The sequence below is a fragment of the Mus caroli genome, unplaced genomic scaffold (assembly GCF_978045245.1).
Source record: "Mus caroli unplaced genomic scaffold, Mus_caroli_1 scaffold_16, whole genome shotgun sequence".
Classification (NCBI taxonomy): Eukaryota; Metazoa; Chordata; class Mammalia; order Rodentia; family Muridae; genus Mus; species Mus caroli.
In genome coordinates this window covers 23,148,281-23,166,428 of record NW_028227271.1, presented here as the reverse complement: position 1 = coordinate 23,166,428, position 18,148 = coordinate 23,148,281, and the positions used below count along the sequence as shown (strand labels likewise).

General features: G+C 46.5%; 1 protein-coding gene across 3 annotated transcripts in view; it reads left to right on the top strand.

The window, feature by feature from the left end:
- The window catches only part of Sgsm3 (small G protein signaling modulator 3), a 34,300-nt gene that overhangs the window by 12,707 nt on the left and 3,445 nt on the right, over positions 1 to 18,148 (top strand). For all 3 annotated transcript variants that reach the window (XM_021183977.3, XM_085831769.1, XM_085831770.1), the window contains exons 2-10: positions 11,935 to 12,039; positions 12,708 to 12,793; positions 13,141 to 13,207; positions 15,648 to 15,853; positions 15,947 to 16,054; positions 16,682 to 16,825; positions 17,079 to 17,274; positions 17,525 to 17,670; positions 17,920 to 18,144. In XM_021183977.3, coding sequence (XP_021039636.1) covers positions 12,003 to 12,039; positions 12,708 to 12,793; positions 13,141 to 13,207; positions 15,648 to 15,853; positions 15,947 to 16,054; positions 16,682 to 16,825; positions 17,079 to 17,274; positions 17,525 to 17,670; positions 17,920 to 18,144 — 1,215 coding nt within the window. In that variant the 5' untranslated portion in view covers positions 11,935 to 12,002. The remainder of the gene's footprint in view (positions 1 to 11,934; positions 12,040 to 12,707; positions 12,794 to 13,140; positions 13,208 to 15,647; positions 15,854 to 15,946; positions 16,055 to 16,681; positions 16,826 to 17,078; positions 17,275 to 17,524; positions 17,671 to 17,919; positions 18,145 to 18,148) is intronic.

Below are 18,148 nucleotides of genomic sequence, written 5' to 3'. Positions count from 1 at the left end.
CAGCCAGGCGTGGTGGCATACACTTGGGGGTCAGAGGCAGGTAGATCTATGTGAGTTAAAAGCTAGCCTGGTCCACAGACAGAGTTCCAGGGCAGCCAGAGGTACACAGAGAAACCTTGTCTTGGAAAACCAAGGGGGAAAAAAAGGAAAAGAAAAAAAGCAGCTCCAAAAGGCTAGTTACGTTGTGAGGAGACAGATCGGTGCTTCTGCGTCTGTTACACAGGCTCTGGGGGTAAAGCTCAGGCCTGGTGCTTACACAGGCCTGCTCTACTGATTAAGGCTACTTCCCAAGCCTTGCCTTCTGATAGTTTAAATTTTCTATTATTTTTGTTTTATTATTTTTTTAAAGATTTATTCATTTATTTATGTTAGTACACTGTTGCTCTCTTCAAACACACCAAAAGAGGGCATCAGATTCCATTACAGATGGTTGTGAGCCACCATGTGGTTGCTGGGAATTGAACTCTCTCCAGCCCCTTCATTTTATTTTTAAAATAAGATTTTAGAGCCGGGCGGTGGTGGCACACATTCGGGAGGCAGAGGCAGGCAGATTACTGAGTTCGAGGCCAGCCTGGTCTACAAAGTGAGTTCCAGGACAGCCAGGGCTACACAGAGAAAGCCTGTCTCAAAAAAAAAAAAAACAACAACCACAAAACAAAAACCCAAACAAAACAACAACAACAAAAAGATTTTAGGGGGCTGGAGAGATGGATCAGTGGTTAAGAGCACTGACTGTGGGGCTGGTGAGATGGCTCAGTGGGTAAGAGCACCTGACTGCTCTTCCGAAGGTCCGGAGTTCAAATCCCAGCAACCACATGGTGGCTCACAACCATCTGTAACAAGATCTGACTCCCTATTCTGAGTGTCTGTACTTACATATAATAAATAAATAAATCTTTAAAAAAAAAAAAAAAAAAGCACTGACTGCTCTTCCAGAGGTCCTGAGTTCAATTCCCAGTAACCACATGGTGGCTCACAACCATCTGTAATGAGATCCAATGCCCTCTTCTGGTGTGTCTGAAGACAGCTACAGTGTACTCATATACATAAAATAAATCTTAAAAAAAAAAAGATTTTATTGTTGGGTATAGTGATGCACACCTTTGGCTCCAGCACTCAGAAGGCGGAAACAGGTGCATCTCTGTGAGTTCGAGGCCAGCCTGATAGCAAAGAGAGTTCCAGGACAGCCAGTGCTATACAGAGTAACACTGTCTCAAAATTTTTTGTTTTAATTTTCTATGTATGAATTTTTTATCTGCTTGTATGTCTATGTGCCTTGTGCATATCTTGTGTCATCAGAGATCCAAGAAGGCATTGGATTCCCTGGGACAGAAGTTTACAGATGGTTGTGAGCGACCATGTGGGTTCGGGAATCAAACGCAGGTTCTCTAGAAAAGCAGCCAGTACTCTTCAACAGTTGAAGCATCTTTCCAATCCCTGGTTTTATTTTTTGAAACCATTATTATTGTAGCCCAGGCTGGCCTCAAGTTTGCTACATAGCCCTAAATAGCCTCAGACTCTTGGTCCTCCTTCCTTCCTTAGCCTCCCCAGTGTTAGGATTATAGACCTGTGCCTGTATATGCTAGCTGAATCAGACTGGAGGGATAGCTCACTCAGGTGTTTTCTCTGCAAGCATAAGGACCCAAGTTCAAGTCGCCAGCACCCACATAAAATGCCCAGCAAAACTATGCACCTATAACCCTTGCTGGTGAAGCAGTGACAGGAGGGTCTCTGGCCTTTGCTGCCCAGCTAGTCTTGCTGAATTGGTGAGCTCCAGGGTTAGAGGGACCCTATTTCAAAAAAAGGAGGAGGGAGGTGATGAGCTCGCACTGGCTGCCCTTCCAGAGGATCTGGATTCAATTCCTAGTACTCACATGGTGGCTCAGAACCATCTAACACCTGTACCAGGGTAGTATCTGGTACAACTCTTCTGGCCTCTGAAGGCCACCGTATGCACATGATATATAGACACATGTACAGGCAAAATACTCACGTACATAAAACTAAACCTTAAAAAGTGAAAAGCAATAGAGAAAAATACTTGGCATTGTCATAGACAATGTGTGTGTGTCCCTGACAGACACATGCAGATACTACACACACACACACACACACACACACACACCAAAAAGATACAAGAGTATTAAGTAAAATTGTACCTACTGCCCAGTTTACCTTGCCTTCTATTTTATGTGAGATGAATACCCTATTTACATGCTTTTATATTGTTTGTTTGTTTGTTTTGAATGGGGTCTCTGCATAATTTTGCTGTCCTGGGACCTCACTAGGACCAGGATGGCCTCAACTGACAGAGTTGTTGCCTCTCACTCTGCCTCCCTAGTACTGGGATTAAAAGTGTGCACTGCTGTGCCTGGTTTTAATCTAACTCTGCTTGTTATTGTTTTTGGCATGGAGAAAGCCTGCAGTGAATGGTAGCTATTAAGTATGTCTGGACAGGTTGGTTAGGAACATAGAGGAACACCGTGCTGGCTAGTTTTTATGTCACCTTGACACAAGCTAGAATCATTTGAGAGGAGAGAACTTCAAATGCCTACATAAGATTAGGCTATAAGCAAGTTTGTAGGGCATTTTTTTTCCATTTTCTTTTTTTTTTTTAAAGATTTATTTATTTATTTTATGTATATGAGTACACCATTGCTCTTTCAGACACACCAGATGAGGGCATCAGATCTCATTACAGATGGTTGTGAGTCACCATGTGGTTGCTGGGAATTGAACTCAAGACCTCTGGAAGAGCAATTGGTGCTCTTAACCACTGAGCCATCTCTCCAGTCCCCCATTTTCTTAATTAGTGATATGAGAGGTTCCTTCCCATTGTAGGTGGGTGCCACCTCCAGGCTGGTGGTCCTAGATTCTACAACAGGCTGACCAAGCCATAAAGAGGCAAGAAGCAACACTCCTCCATGGCCTGAGCATCAGCTTCTGCCTCCAGATTCCTGCCTTGACTTCCTTCAGTGATGAAGTGTTTCCTGGAACTGTAAGGGAAATAAACCCCTCAAGTTGTTTTTGGTCATAGTGCTTCATAACCCGAATAGAAACCTGAATTAAGACAAGCAATCACAAACTGAGGCAGAGGGGAAGAAGCTAATGCTTGAGCACTGAAGAAGGAATAAGCAGATGAAAGTGTAGTGTAAGCAGGGAGCCAAGGCATAGGAGCTGAGGAGAGTATGCTGCACATTAGGAGCTACTGGGTTATTGCCCTCCAGTCAACACCTGCCCTATATCAGATCTGGATCAGGTACTGGATGTAGGACAGACATGTATATAAACAGCACGCAGTTGTAAGTATTAGGAGCATCTGCCAATGACTGAGTCTTTCAAGAGAAGGAGGCAGATGAACACAGGAGTCAGAAAGTGTTTGTTAGAGGTCCCATCTGAATTAGAATTTGAAAGACTGTCCAATGGGGAATTGAGACTCCTAGGTCTGTGTTTTCCTTCCCAAACCCAGCAGAAGCAACACCAGAGAAGTGATGTCAGCACTCAGCAGTCTGAGATCTGCTGGTCACGCTATCCTTGATCAAGGGGACTGAAGAGATGGCTCGGAGAAATATTTTTCCTTTTTTTTTCATTTCATTTTGTATATGTATCTCTGTGTAGTGCACACATGTGTGTATGCATGTGCAGGTATGCATGTGTGGAGGCCCAAAGTGGACATCAGGTCTCCTTGATTATTATTCCCACCTTATATATTGAGACACCTAAATGAACCCAAGTGAAATTTCTCACAGTGATGGCCACAGGTCAGCTTGATGTAGACTGTTCCTCATTGAGACTCCCTTCCCAGGTAATCCTAGATTGTGTCAAGTTGACAATTAAAACTAATCATCACAGCATTTTCTCACTGTGTTGTAATTATAATAAAAATGCAGGTGTCGGTCATCAAGTTGTCTTGCTTCAAGGGGCAGCACATTAATCTTTGATATCAACAGTGCTGCTAACCCAGTCTTGAATTCCAGTAATGTCTCTAACACAGAAGCAGATTTAAATACAAGTTCTCTCCTAAGAAAGATACGTGTTGCTGGGCGTGGTGGCACACGCCTTTAATCCCAGCACTTGGGAGGCAGAGGCAGGCGAATTTCTGAGTTCGGAGCCAGCTTGGTCTACAGAGTGAGTTCTAGGACAGCCAGGGCTACACAGAGAAACCCTGTCTCGAAAAACCAAAGGGGGAAAAAAAAAAAAGAAAGACGCATGTTAATTTCATTTGTTTTGTCTCTCACTCTGAAGCCCCTGCCCCTGACTCTGAATGCTGACATTACAGTTGTGTGCTATGACACCTTGTTTATGTGTGCTGGAGACTGAGCCCTGGCAATCCCTGAGCTACATCCCAGACCTTAACTTCTTTTAAAAAATATGCATATTTATTTTTTCTATGTATGTGGGTGGGTGAAAGCATGTGGAAATCAGAGGATGACTTTCTTTTTTTGTTTTTCCAGACAGGGTTTCTCTGTGTAGCCCTGGCTGTCCTAGATTTCACTCTGTAGACCAGGCTGGCCTGGAACCCAGAGATCCTGCCTGCCACTGCCTCTGGAGTGGAGAGGTGTGCACTACCACTGCCCAGTCAGGGGATCGTTCTCCTGCCATGTGGGTCTTGAGGATTGTCAGGCTTGGCGGCAAGTGCCTTTACTGCTGAGCCATCTTGTCAGCCCTTAATTTCTTTTTAAAATGTTTTCAAGTTTGGTTCCCAGGATCCTTGTAAAGGTGGAAAGAGAACGTACTCCATAAAGTTTTCCTCTAACTTCTACACAAGTAGAGCCATGGCTATACACACACATATAAACTTAAAAAAAAAAATCATCAAAGTAATTGTTCTTTACAGTGTTTTTTATTGCAGAAATTGCCATTGGTATTTAAATGTCCACTGGGAGATGAATATATCAGTGATTTATTGACCGTATGAACAGTATATAACATGCTGATAATGTTTAGTAGAGAAAGTTTGTTTTGTAGTTTTGAAACAAGGTTATATAGCTCAGGCTGACCTCAAAACTGGTACTGTGTAGCCAAGATTAGCCGATTTGCCTCTACCTCCCAAGTACTGGGATTTCACAAGTGTGTGCCACCATGAAATAAAGCTGAGCATGTAAGAGAGGAAAGTCAGGGTTGGGTAGGGAGTATACTCTCTGTCAGAGTTCCTACTTAACATATACAGTGCCCTACATTTGATCCTGGCATCTCTTCCTTTAAAAAAAGTGGGGGTGGATGGGAAGTGTGATCTGATCAGATGGCACCAGGTCCCCTGGAACTGGAATTACACAGCAGAGAGTTGTGCAGCCATGTGGGTCCTTGGTCCCCTCTGTATCAACAGCAAGGACTGGAGTTTGTAGATAGCTGTGAGCTGCCATGTGAACGTTGGGATTTGAACCCAGGTCCCCTTGAAGAGCAGCCAGTGCTCTTAATCACTGAGCCATTTCTCCAGCCCCCAGGGCCAGAATTATTGTGTGTTGCTCTAGTGTGCTATTAAAAGGTTCAAAGACTCTAAGCATGGTGGTAGACATCTTTCATCCCAGTACTTAGGCAGCAGAGGGAGGTGGATCTTTGTGTTTGAGGTCAGCGTAGTCTACATAGTAAGCTCCTCCAGATGAGCCAATGCCACATCATGAGACGCTGTCTCAAAAAACAAAACAAAACAAAACCCAACCAAACAAAAATTCAAACGAGTCCAGAATTTCTCTGTCACACATAATGAACCCAGTGGTTGTTTATAATCTAGAGACTTTTGTTTACTTATTTTTTTTTCCCTTTCCAACCAGGGAATTTTTTTCCCCTTTTGGTCTTTATTAGATATTTTCTTTATTTACATTTCAAATGCTATCCCAAAAGTTCCCTATACCCTCCCCCGCCCTGCTCCCCTCCCCACCCACTGTTTACTTATTTTTATGACAAGGTCTCCGTAGCTGTGTAGCCAGTTGTCTTGCCTCCTCCCACATCTTACCAGAGAGCTTATTTGTCTAGTAGCTGTAGCTTCAGTTTTTCATTTATGTTTACATCTTACTGTGTTGTTAGTGGATAAGATGGTCCTCTGGGCATTTACACAGAACTCAGGAGACAGGGAAGCATTGTGAAAAATAAGTTTGAAAATGGCGTCTTTTCCCCTAGGCGTGTATTTCGCAGATGGCTATGCTTTGCTCATCTCTTGGGTAAGCATCTTTTTTTCCTGTAGGCTGCTTTTATGCCTTTTGCTTCTGAAAAAGTATTTCATTTCAGCATGATGGGAGTCATCTGCAGCCCCGTGTGAAAGCTGGGGTACCTGGGGATTATGTCCAGCCTTTACAGAATAAGCCTGGGGCTTGTCAGCTCTAGTTCCAAGGCATCTTTGTTCATTTTCCATTGGTTACTTAGACTGTTGGGATTGGGGCCTTCCTACAATAACTTGAAAAGTAACTGCTGTACCGTTTAACAGTTTAAGAAGCTCATTTTTCCCAGGTTGCTAAGATGTCAAATTCAAGCTGTGCTGTGTTAGTAAAGTGTTACCTACAACTGAGAGGGAAGGGGATCTCTCACAGTTACAGACAGCTATTTGCACTTTATCTCCCCACCACACACACTTTTTCTCCACTTGGTTTTGCATAAACATTAAATCCCCAAAGAAGGAAATTTGAGGTGGCAAGTAGTAAGTAGCCTTGTCACCAGAGGAAAAAAGGCTTAAAGACCTGCAGCTTCCTAGTCCAGAGTAATTAGTAAGTTGTAATTATTTCTAATTATAATACATATAGTATAACATTAGCCCTAATTAGTTAAATAATTACTTTGGAGATAGGGTCTTCCTATGAAGTCCTGGCTGGAACTTGATGTGCAGGCCAGGGTCTTCCTATGAAGTCCTGGCCTCAAACTTGTGGAGATCTACCTGCTTCTGCCTCCTGAGTGTGGGGATTAAAGCCCTGTACCACCACACTGAGCATTAAATTTTAATTATTATCTGGGGATGCAAAGATACCTCAGTGGTTGAGAGCACTTGTTGCTCTTGTAGAGGACCCAGATTCAACTCCCAGCATCCTATATGATTGCTTACAATGATCTGAAACTCCAGTGCCAGAGACCCTGACCCCTTCTGATCTCCTTAGGCATCAGAGACACATACAATGCGCATACATATGTACAGGCAAATACCCATACACATAGAAGTATAGATCTTTAAACTTAATTTTTAAATTTTAAGTAATTGTCTTATGTGTATGGGTGTTTTGCCAAATGCATATCTTTGTACTATATACATGAAGCATCCTCAAAGGCCAGAAGAGGGCATTGGATTTCCTGGGACTGCAGTTACAAGCAGCTGTGAGCCACCATGTGAGTGCCGGGAATTGAACCTGGGTCCTCTGGAAAGTTAGCAAGAGTTCTTAAGTGTTTTTGAGTGTTTCTGGTACAGTTTCAGGCCAGACATGATGGCACATGCCTTTAATCCCAGCATAGGGAGAAACAGGCAGATCTCTGTGAGGTCAAGGTTAGTCTAATCTACATAGCAAACTTCAGGACCAGCAGGGCTATGTAGATACCCTGTCTCAAATGAAAAAAAAAAAAAAAAAGTTTCAGATTCTCCAATTGGGGATACTACTTAGATTTTCTAAATTCTGAAAAAGTGTGAAACCTCAAGGAGTTGTAGTCCCAAGTACTTCCAAAGAAAGTACCATAAACGATTAAAACCAAGCTGTGCATAGTGGCTATGTCTATAGTCCCAGCGTTTGAAGGTGAGATGGAAGAAGGGTCACTTGAATCCAGAAGTTTAAGACCAGCCTGGGCAACAGAGGCCAGATTTTAAAACATAAAACCACAACAAAACCAAGATCAATATATGGCGTTCTTGGCCTGATCACCTTTTTGTTTATTTTGAGCCAGGATCCCATTATATCGACAGGCTGATCTTAAATTTGCAATCCCCTGCTTCTGCTCCCTGAATGCTCATATTATAGGTGTGGGCCCTATGCCTGACCTAATTCCTCCTTCCCTCCTTCTCTCCTCCCTCGTATAGGTCTAGTTATCTCTCTCCCTCTCCATCTCCTTCTCCCCTCTCTCTCCTCCTCCCCCTTTCTCACCTTCTCTTTCTCTTTTCTCACTCTCTCTCCTCTCTCTTCCTCTCTCCTTCTCTTCCTCTTTCCTTCTCTCTCTGTGTTTTGTTTTTCAGAGTCAGGGTTTCTCTGTATAGCCCTGGCTGTCTCTGGAACTCACTTTGTAGGCCAAGCTGGCCTTGAACTCAAAGAGATCTGCCTGCCTCTGCTTCCTGAGCGCTGGGATTAAAGATGTACTCCACCATGCCTGGCCCTAAAACTTTTGTTATTTGTTTGTTTTTGAGACAGGGTTTCTCTGTGTAGCCCTGGCTGTCCTGGAACTCACTCTGGATGGCCTCGAACTCAGAAATTCACCTGCCTCTGCCTCCCAAGTGCTGAGATTAAAGGCGTGTGCCACCATACCTGGCAAAACTTTTTTTTTAAAATAAAAATAAACTGTAATGAAAGCTTTTGTAAAGTAAAAAATAAAAGCTTGGTGTTGCCAGTATGATGTATAATGGATTTAACCTTTCAGAGATGATTAGGTGTGCATGCCTTTAATTCCAGAACTTGGGAGGCAGAGGCAGGAGGATCTCTGTAAATTCAAGGCCAGCCTGGTCTACAAAGTGAATTCCAGGACATAATATACAGAGAAACCCTGTCTCAAAGCAAAACTTTTGTGTATGAGTGTTTTGCATGCATGTATGTATGCCTGGTGCCCAAGGAGGTCAGATGAAGACATTGGATCTCCTGGAACTGCAGTTACAGATGGCTGTGAGCCACCATGTAGGTTTTAGAAGTATCTCTAGTGTCTATACTAGTTTCCTCCTTCTTTTTAGCCTTTCTCAGACTTTCCCGGCTCTGAGCTCTCACCAGTTTATCTGTTATCTGTAGCTTTCAGAGTCACCTCATCTCTTTACCGAAAAAAAAAAAAAAATGGTCTTTAGGCTCTTAGGTGCCACCAAAAATCAATGTTTTTGCTATATTGGTTCAGCCTTTATGCTTCCTGGAAGATGTCTGGAGAAAGCCACTTGTGTGGCAGTAACTCTGCTGCCTTGTCAGTCCATGTCAGGAGACCACAGGAAGTGAACGGTACCTCTGTGCCTGCATACAGTGGCAACATTTGTGGGGAAATGTGGGATTGGTAAACTAGGAAGGGACACACAGCATCAGAACTGGCTCTCTTAAGCTTGTGCATTTAATTGTTACAATTTCTTCTGAGCAACTCAGAGGTGGCTGCATCAATTAAGGTTTTCTAAGGTTTCTTTTAAAAAGACTACAAGAGGGCAGCCATAGACCAGGTAACTGTGGAGACTAACTGTTTAGGCTAGGTCTGTCAGTTCTGGGTGCTTTCAGAGAAATTTCCATAGCAACCAGAAGCTGGAAAAACCTGCCTGCCCAGCTCAGCAGTGTCACATCTGGGAGACTTAAGGACAACCCTAAGTATATGTGTCCTTAAGTGCAACATGAACGAAATAGCAATCGAGGCTCTCAGCCTGTAAAAATGTGTGCACCATCTGACCAATTCTCAGTGCTTGCACCCACAACATCTCCTACCCTGGGCATGGCCTTCCAGTCTCCATAGATTTCTTGGCACCTGGAGATATTGTTCAGTCCTATCAGATTTTGCTTCATGGCTGTTCAGAATCTGTGGATTTCTCTGCCGTCTGAGAACAGAGGTCAAAGGCCTGTCTTCAGGGTGAGCAGGGTGAGGTGCCCTTGGCATCTGCTGTTGCTTCCTCCCAATCTCCCCCCCCCCCTCCACTGCATCCCAGGCTCTGAGCTCACTGGCCACTCCCTGCATCTGGATCCCTCCCTCAGTGAAGTCAGGCCTTGATCACTAGCCTGGCTTTGGCCCTTGCTCAGACCTCAGCTCTCAAAGGCTCTTTTGATACAGAATCAGTCCCATCTTACTTTGTCTCTTATCTAATTTTCTACTACACTGCAACAGCCTGACCATATCCACGGTTGTGCTGCCTGGCTCTGTGCTGTCATTGTTTGCTGAGTGACAGTGAGTAGGAGGCTGGTGAGAAGGGAACTGCTGTTGAGAACCCTCTTCCAGCCTTTCTGCCCTCCAGCAGATGTCTGTTCCTCCACTTTAAACAACCTCTTTTCCTCCATGTTTTTGCTCCATATTTTATCTCCTCCTTTCCCTTTTTCTTTTTCTGACAGGGTCTTATTATGTAGCCATGGCTGGCCTGGAACTCAACAAAGATCCACCTGCCTCTGCTGGGATTAAAGGCATGTGCCACCCTGCCTAGTTGATTTCTCCATTTTTTTTTTTTTTTTTTTCGAGACAGGGTTTCTCTGTATAGCCCTGGCTGTCCTGGAACTCACTTTGTAGACCAGGCTGGCCTCGAACTCAGAAATCCACCTGCCCCTGCCTCCTGAGTGCTGGGATTAAAGGCGTGCACTAGCACTCCCAGCTGATTTCTCCATATTCTTGCTAACATTTTTTTAAAGAAAAAATCATGTATATGTGTCTTTGTATGTCTGTGTACTTGTAAATGTCTTTGGGTCCAGAAGAAGTGATTGGATCCCCTGGAGCTGCAGTTACTGGCAGTTGTGAAGTGCCTGATAGGAGTGCATTTAATTTAGGTCCTCTGAAAGAGGCTCTTAGCTGCTGAGCCATCGCTCCAGCCCCTCCTTTTTAAAAAATGTTTTCTGAGACAAGGTCTCATGTAGCCTAGGATTTGTCTTCATCCTCGTGCTGGGATTACAGGTGTACACTGCCACACCTAGTCACACCCAGTGTTGGGGACGAAGCCTGAAGAGTTTCATGTGTGTGAGCGAGGCGAGCATTTACCAGCTGAGTTCTATCTCCGACACTCTGGTGTTTGTGTGAGCCCTAATGGCTGTGGAGTAGCATGCCTTCACAGTTTAGATCTCCTTTGTGGCTGATGATAACCCAGTCACTTTCACCCGCTATTGGCCATTTCCCTCCTTTATTTGGAGAAATGTATGTTCAAACATCTTTTAAATTTATTTGTTCTTGCGCGCGCCAGACTCGCCAGCAAGAACTACGCTGCAACAGGACCCTTCCTTCCGCACATGTTTATTGGGAGAGCTTGATTGCAGAGGCGAAGAGACCCCAAGCCCAGAACTGGTGCTGCTTATATAGGCCTAGGAGAGGCGGGTCTCACACCCGGATTGGTTGTGCTTGGGTTATGCTCACCACCTCATTTGCATGCCTACATCTGATTGGTTAACTTGTCTCTCATCTGATTGGTTAACTTGTCTCTCATCTGATTGGTTAATTTTGGTTAATTCTCAAAACCCCATCTTGGCAAAAAAAACTTTACTGCCTATGTATGTGTGGTGTCCAGCGGAAGCCAACGCCACCCTGCAACGGCACATGTGGCTTCCCACAATTTGTGAATGTTTTGCCTGTGTGTGTGTCTGTCTCTGCATCACATATGTGCAATGCCCTCAGAGGCTGGAAGAGGGCATTAGCTCCAGAACTAGAGGTACAACCTGCTGAGAGCTGTGGTGTCGGTGCTGAAATTGAACCCAAGCTCTGGAAGAACAGCCAGTTCTCTTAACCACTGAGCCATCTCTCTAACCCTGCTTAACTATTTTTAAATTGGGCTTTTTGTGTCTTTACTGTTCAGTCTTTTTACTGTTGAGTCTTTAAAAACAAACAAACAGGACAGAAAAGAAGGGACAAGACACTGACAATGATGAGAAATTTGTATTCGTTTGTAGAATGGGAATGTGGTATATAAAGGCTGTTTAACCAGCACCAACATTACCACCCCACCACCAACAATACAAAACAAAACAGTGAAAACCCAATCCACTCAATGTTGAGGCTCTGGGAAACTGATGGTAGGGCTCTGGTTTTTCCCTCATTTAAAAAAAAAAAAAAAAAAAAATCTTCCAGGAGGGGAGTGGTATGAGATGAGTGACCTCTCCTTTGCTTTCCTAACAGGGCAGATGAAGCCTGAGCAGCCTCATGACAGTCAGAGATGCCAATGATGACTGCTTGTGCCTAGACCTATGAAGTCCTGCCATCGTCCACAGCACATGATGTCAGGTGGGAGCAAGGCCTGAATACTCACCAGGAGCCGGTAGTGGAGCTGACTTCTGATTTCATAATCAGCCTTCCACTGAGGCAGAGCCTCAGCACCTTGCAGGTCTTAGGGCAGCCTGGGCTATGAGGCCTTTTCTCAGAAAACACCCCAAACAACTGAAGAGAATCTGCTAGATGAAAGAAGTGGGAAAGAGGGAGGAGAGGCTTGGGCTTTGGGGTTGGTGACCGATGCTGTCTTCTCTGTTAAAGTCTCTAGCTTCCTGCTTCTCTGGCCTGTGAATCCTCCCACTGTGGCGGAGAAGGAGGCAAAGAATCTGTGTTTATGTGTTGGACTTGGTGTTGGTTTTCCACAGTGTTCATTTTTCTGTTGTTCACCAGCCTCCTTGGCCCACTCTGTACACCCAGTCTTTTTCATGCTGATTCCCTTGGATAAGGGAGGAATATCTCACTTCAATGGGGCCTCCACATTTTCATTCATTCATTCGTTCATCCATTTATTCATTCACTTTCTGAAATAGGATCTTACCATGTATCCCTGGCTGGCTTGGAATGAGAACTTAACCGGGCTGGCCTCAAACTCAAATTCGTGTGCCTCTGCTGGGATTAAAGGTGTCTGCTGCCATCATGCCTGGTGTTTCTGCTTTTCTTGATTGTTCTTCTCTCTGGTCTAGGAAACCACACGCCTTCTGCCGGTGGCCCTTTCTCTGCCCTGACTCCAAGCATATGGCCCCAGGAGATCCTGGCAAAATACTCACAGGTACAACAGTTAGCATAGCCAGGACCAGCCTGCCATGCCACTATGCCTTTCATGAAGAGATTTACCTTTGCAAGTTTTCTGGGAATGGATGACCCACACAGGTCATGACTCAGGACTTGAGATAACATCGTAGTTTCTTGGGCTTGTGGGAATCAGTCATTAGCTAGGAGGAAGACTAACTGGAGACACAGGAGAACTGAATGACTAGTCAGCCCTTGTAGTTGAATGAGAGCCAGAGAAGGCATCACAGAAGGGTAGCCTTTCTCAGGGTGGGCTCTAGCAGTCAGCATGTGGATCTGCTTTACGGTAGAGGAATAGACAAGCCTTCTTCCTTACCCTGATTCTAGAAAGAAGAATCCTCAGAGCAGCCAGAGTTCTGCTATGATGAGTTTGGTTTCCGTGTGGACAAGGAAGGTAAGATGGAGCCCATTGTGTGTGAGCTTGCTGATGTCCTTGGGAAAATTCTGGCCCCATGTCTTGCTTTCCTCTGCATGTGACTTCTGAGGTCTGGGAGGTGTCACTTCAGGAGTTAGGGACAGAATATATCTGAGGGTGATGTAAGTTTATGGAAACTTCTAAGTTTTTTGTTTCGTTATTTCAAGACAGACTTTCTCTGTGTAGCCCTGGCATTCCTGGAAGTGGGTTTGTAGACCAGGCTGGCCTTGAACTCACAGAGATCTGCCTGCTTCTGCCTCCCAAGAGCTGGGATTAAAGACCTTATTCTCTACCACATTTGGCTTTTTGTTTTGTTTTTAACTTCTGATCTTTTTTTTAGATACATTTTATTGATCTTTACAAAACAATCAGTTATTTATATTGCAGAAAAGTTAAACAGTGCAGAAAGGGATGAGGATTAAAAAGATGAAGAGACTGTTCCAGGACAGTCAGGACTACACAGAGAAACCCTCTCTTGGAGGGGGATAAACAAACAAACCCGGAGTCCCATGCTGTGAGGAAGCTGCTGCTGTGTGAGGGGCTCTTCCTGACACTGTGAAATCGCACCCGTCACATCAGGAGCATTTGCTATGTTACTTAAGATGCTTAAAAAGCACATTTTTTTTTTGGTTTTTCGAGACAGGGTTTCTCTGTGTAGCCCTGGCTGTCCTGGAACTCACTCTGTAGACCAGGCTGGCCTCGAACTCAGAAATCCACCTGCCTCTGCCTCCCGAGTGCTGGGATTAAAGGCGTGCGCCACCACGCCCGGCTAAAAAAGCACATTTTTAATGGCTGCATGGTATCATATTACATCAGATTCACTGATGTTTTATAGCCTTTTTTTTTTTTTTTTTTTTTTTTTTAAAACAGGGCCTTTGGCTGGGCGTGGTGGCGCACGCCTTTAATCCCAGCACTCGGGAGGCAGAGGCAGGTGGATCTCTGAGTTTGAGGACAGCCTCGTCTACAAAGTGAGTTCCAGGACAGCCAGGGCTACACAGAGAAACCCTGTCTCAAAAAATAAACAACAACAAAAAAACCTAAAACAGGGCCTTTGTACAGAGTCCTGGCTGTCCTGGAACTCACTATGCAGACCAGGCTGGCCTTGAACTCACTGCTGGGAGTGTGTGTTACCACTGTTGGCATAGCCGTTTCTCTATAAGAGAGCACCTGATTAGGAGCTTATTGGGAAGAGCATCTGCCAGCACTGACAGCCTGACCTCAAGAAGAGCAGGAGCAGTTCCTTAGCTGAAGCACTCAACTCGTGTTTCTAATTCAGGCATTAGTTTTCCTTGGTCTTTTAATTTGCAAGAAGATGGAAGTTAAACGGGGAGGTTGAGAGGGACACAGAGGACTTTCTAGGATGATGGAAGTCAACCCCCGTCGATAGGTCACCAGCTTTAGGGCTGAGAGTTCACAACGGTACAGAACAGGGCCTTGGCATTTGTTTATTGACAGCCACCGAGATGCACACTTAGGACTTGGGCATTTTCTCTGTGTAGTGTTGACAAGGTTGAGGGTTTTAGGACTAGCTTGGACAAGAGCTTGGCTTAGGATGAGCGCCGACGAGGCTTTGTGGTTAAGACTCACCGCACAGATTGTTTGCTGGCCACAGACTTTGTCGTCATCTGTTCACCGGGGTTCACGAGGCTATGGAACCTTGTGCTTTCTCCCATTTATGTTCCCAAAGATGGTCCCATTCTGGTGGAGAGAGAGGCAGAAATAGAGCATGCTGGGGGCAAGAATGGAGGATCATTCCATGGATAGAAAAGGGGGGTGAACTAGTTACACATAGGGAGTTAAGTGAGGCTCCTCACATGAGAAGCCTGAATGGAGACTCAGTGGAGAGGAGGGGCGTATAACGGGAAGAGCAGTGCCGGGCAGAGGTTCCAAGGAGCAAATGGGTTTCCTGGGAGAAGTGTAGTGGAGGTGGAGGGAGTAAGAAGGAAGGGGTGATGTGAGGATGGAGCCTAGGAAGCCTTCGGTTTGGAGCCTGAGATGGGGGCGGGGAGCAATGAGACATTTCTGACAGTGACATGATCTGACATGTCCTACACACACAAAGTAAATATAATTAAAAAGAAAAAAGAAAAAATGGGGTCCAGGAGCCTGATTGCTATAGATTGAATTTGGTATTTAGGATACAAGAAAGGCTCTTCATACCTCCAGAGCCTCTGGAGGATGGAGACCTGGTTTCTGGGTCAGGCTGCTTTGAGAAGAGGGTCTTCTTGGCTCTCCCTTGCCACTAAGCAGACAGTGTAGCTAGAGCTTCCAGGAGGCTTCCAGCAGTGGGGTCTATTTCAGAGGAGCCACCTGGCCTCTAATACAGCTCCAAGCAAACCCATCAGGGCAAACTGGACTGCTGTGGGGACTGTGGAGTGAGGAGCATGCTTCCCTCTCTCCTCTGTTCTCTTGGTGGAAGGTTCTGAGCCTGGAGGCAGCCAGATGACAGGCTCACCCCTGGTGGAGGACCCCCCGCAGAGGCTACGTTGGCAAGCTCACCTGGAGTTCACCCATAACCATGATGTTGGGGATCTCACCTGGGACAAGATTGCAGTCTCCCTCCCCCGCTCTGAGAAACTCCGTTCCCTAGTGCTGGCTGGCATCCCACATGGCATGAGGCCACAGGTAAGATGGCCATAGAGACAAGGAGCTCCCAGGGGGCTGACAGTGCCCTGGTCTGTCACAAGAGAAACCATGCTACATGGCTTCTCCCTCCAGTTGTGGATGCGGCTCTCTGGGGCGCTGCAGAAGAAGAAGAACTCTGAGTTGTCCTACCGTGAGATTATAAAGAACAGCTCCAACGATGAGACCATCGCTGCCAAACAGGTAACATGGGGCAGCCAGCTAGTCAGGAGGAAGTGCTGGGCAGAGCCTGTGTGCTCTGGTAGGAGGGAGAGGTCACCTCTAAGACTGCCCCTATCCTTGGCAGGGTAGGTAGCCCTTTTACTCATGAGTGTGGCCTAGAGTACACTTGCTCCTTTCCAGGTCCTTGGGGACTGCAAGGAGAGTAATCTAAAGGTCCCAGTGTGGGGGAAGGACGTGGAAATGGCCTCACATGAGGAAGAGCAGGAAATTTTAAATACAGATCTGGGTGCTGAAGTAGGAGGCAGGCAGCAGGTCCTCAGTAAAGGCACACGTCATCCAGAAGGCATCCTCCTCCTCCAGGAACAGCAGGAGACAGGCAGCCACCTAGCCAGAGAGGGGAGCATGGGGCTCCTGCCCAAAGACTCATGTGAACCAGAAAAGGGGTTCCCAGTGGCTGGTGTGGGCTCAATTTTATACTTGATGGGATCTAATCCTGGAGAAGGGAGGGTTAGCCTTGGCCTGGACTATAAGGAATCCCTATTCCTGGGACAGAAGCAAGCCACCCACAGCTTCTCTACCTTATTGCATGGGCATCAGTCTACAGTTGCATCAAACAAGGTCTCTTGGGGTGGTGTGGGGATCTGACAGATCGAAAAGGACCTGCTCCGTACCATGCCCAGCAACGCCTGCTTTGCCAATGTGAACAGCATCGGGGTTCCCCGCCTGCGCAGAGTCCTCCGAGCACTGGCCTGGCTCTACCCAGAGATTGGCTACTGCCAGGGCACAGGCATGGTGAGCAACCAGGGAGGCAACTGGTATACCAGGGTCTTCTCCAGGCCTCTTCTGAGGCATGTTTTCCCTTAAGGTGCTGTAAGGGTGGGAGGCTGGGATTTCTCCCCTAGGGGCCCTCTCAACCAGCCTGAAGAGGTGTGCCTTCAGCAGGTGTCCCCAAGAGTCTTTCCCGAGTATCTATCTTAGAATAGGGCCCCTTTTCTGGTTCACATGAGTCTTTGGGCAGGAGCCCCAAGCTCCCCTCTCTGGCTAGGTGGCTGCCTGTCTCCTGCTGTTCCTGGAGGAGGAGGATGCCTTCTGGATGATGTGTGCCATTATTGAGGACCTGCTGCCTGCCTCCTACTTCAGCACTACCCTGCTGGGAGTCCAGACTGACCAGCGGGTCCTGCGCCACCTGATTGTCCAGTACCTGCCTCGCTTAGACAAGCTGTTGCAGGAGCATGACATTGGTGAGACCTGGCTGCCTTCTTCCCCAAGGTCCAGGGATCCCAAGATGGTGGTACCACCTCTGAGCTCTGAGGTTTTGAGGCAGCAGAGGGAGGCTCATGTGGCTTATGTTGCTTTTGTCCTTTTGCATTCTGATCCCTTCCCTTCCCATCCCTTCCCTCCCCTCCCCTCCCCTCCCCTCTGCTGCTTTTTGGGAGCTGGCCCATACTTGCCCAGGCTGTTCCTACAGGCATCTTTGGTGTCTGTTGGCAGAGCTGTCTCTGATCACACTGCACTGGTTCCTCACGGCCTTCGCCAGCGTGGTGCACATCAGACTGCTGCTGCGCATCTGGGACCTGTTTTTCTACGAGGGCTCCCTGGTGTTGTTCCAGACTACGCTGGGCATGCTGCGCCTTAAGGTGCTTGCAGAGTCTCCTGTCCACTGGTCAGGGCTACCTGGCTTCTAGACAGAACAGGAGAGCATGTACCAAATATGGTAGCCCTAGTGTCATCCTCTGGGGACACACTGCAGTAGTCCAGTCTTCATCATAGTGTTGCCTGAGAGAAGCCTTGAGTGTGGGTGTGTGTGGGGAACTTCCTGGGCATGTCAAAGGGCACAGGTTTCTAGGAGGGTGCCAGGGCCACGCTCCTTACTCTCCCACTCCCAGGAGGAAGAGCTGATACAGTCCGAGAACTCAGCTTCCATCTTCAACACGCTGTCAGACATTCCTGCACAGATGGATGACGCAGAGCTGCTGCTGGGGGAGGCCATGCGGCTGGCTGGCTCCCTCACCGACGTGGCCGTGGAGACCCAGCGTCGCAAGCACCTGGCCTACCTCATTGCAGACCAAGGCCAGACCCTGGGGACGGGCACCACCACTAACCTCTCTCAGGTGG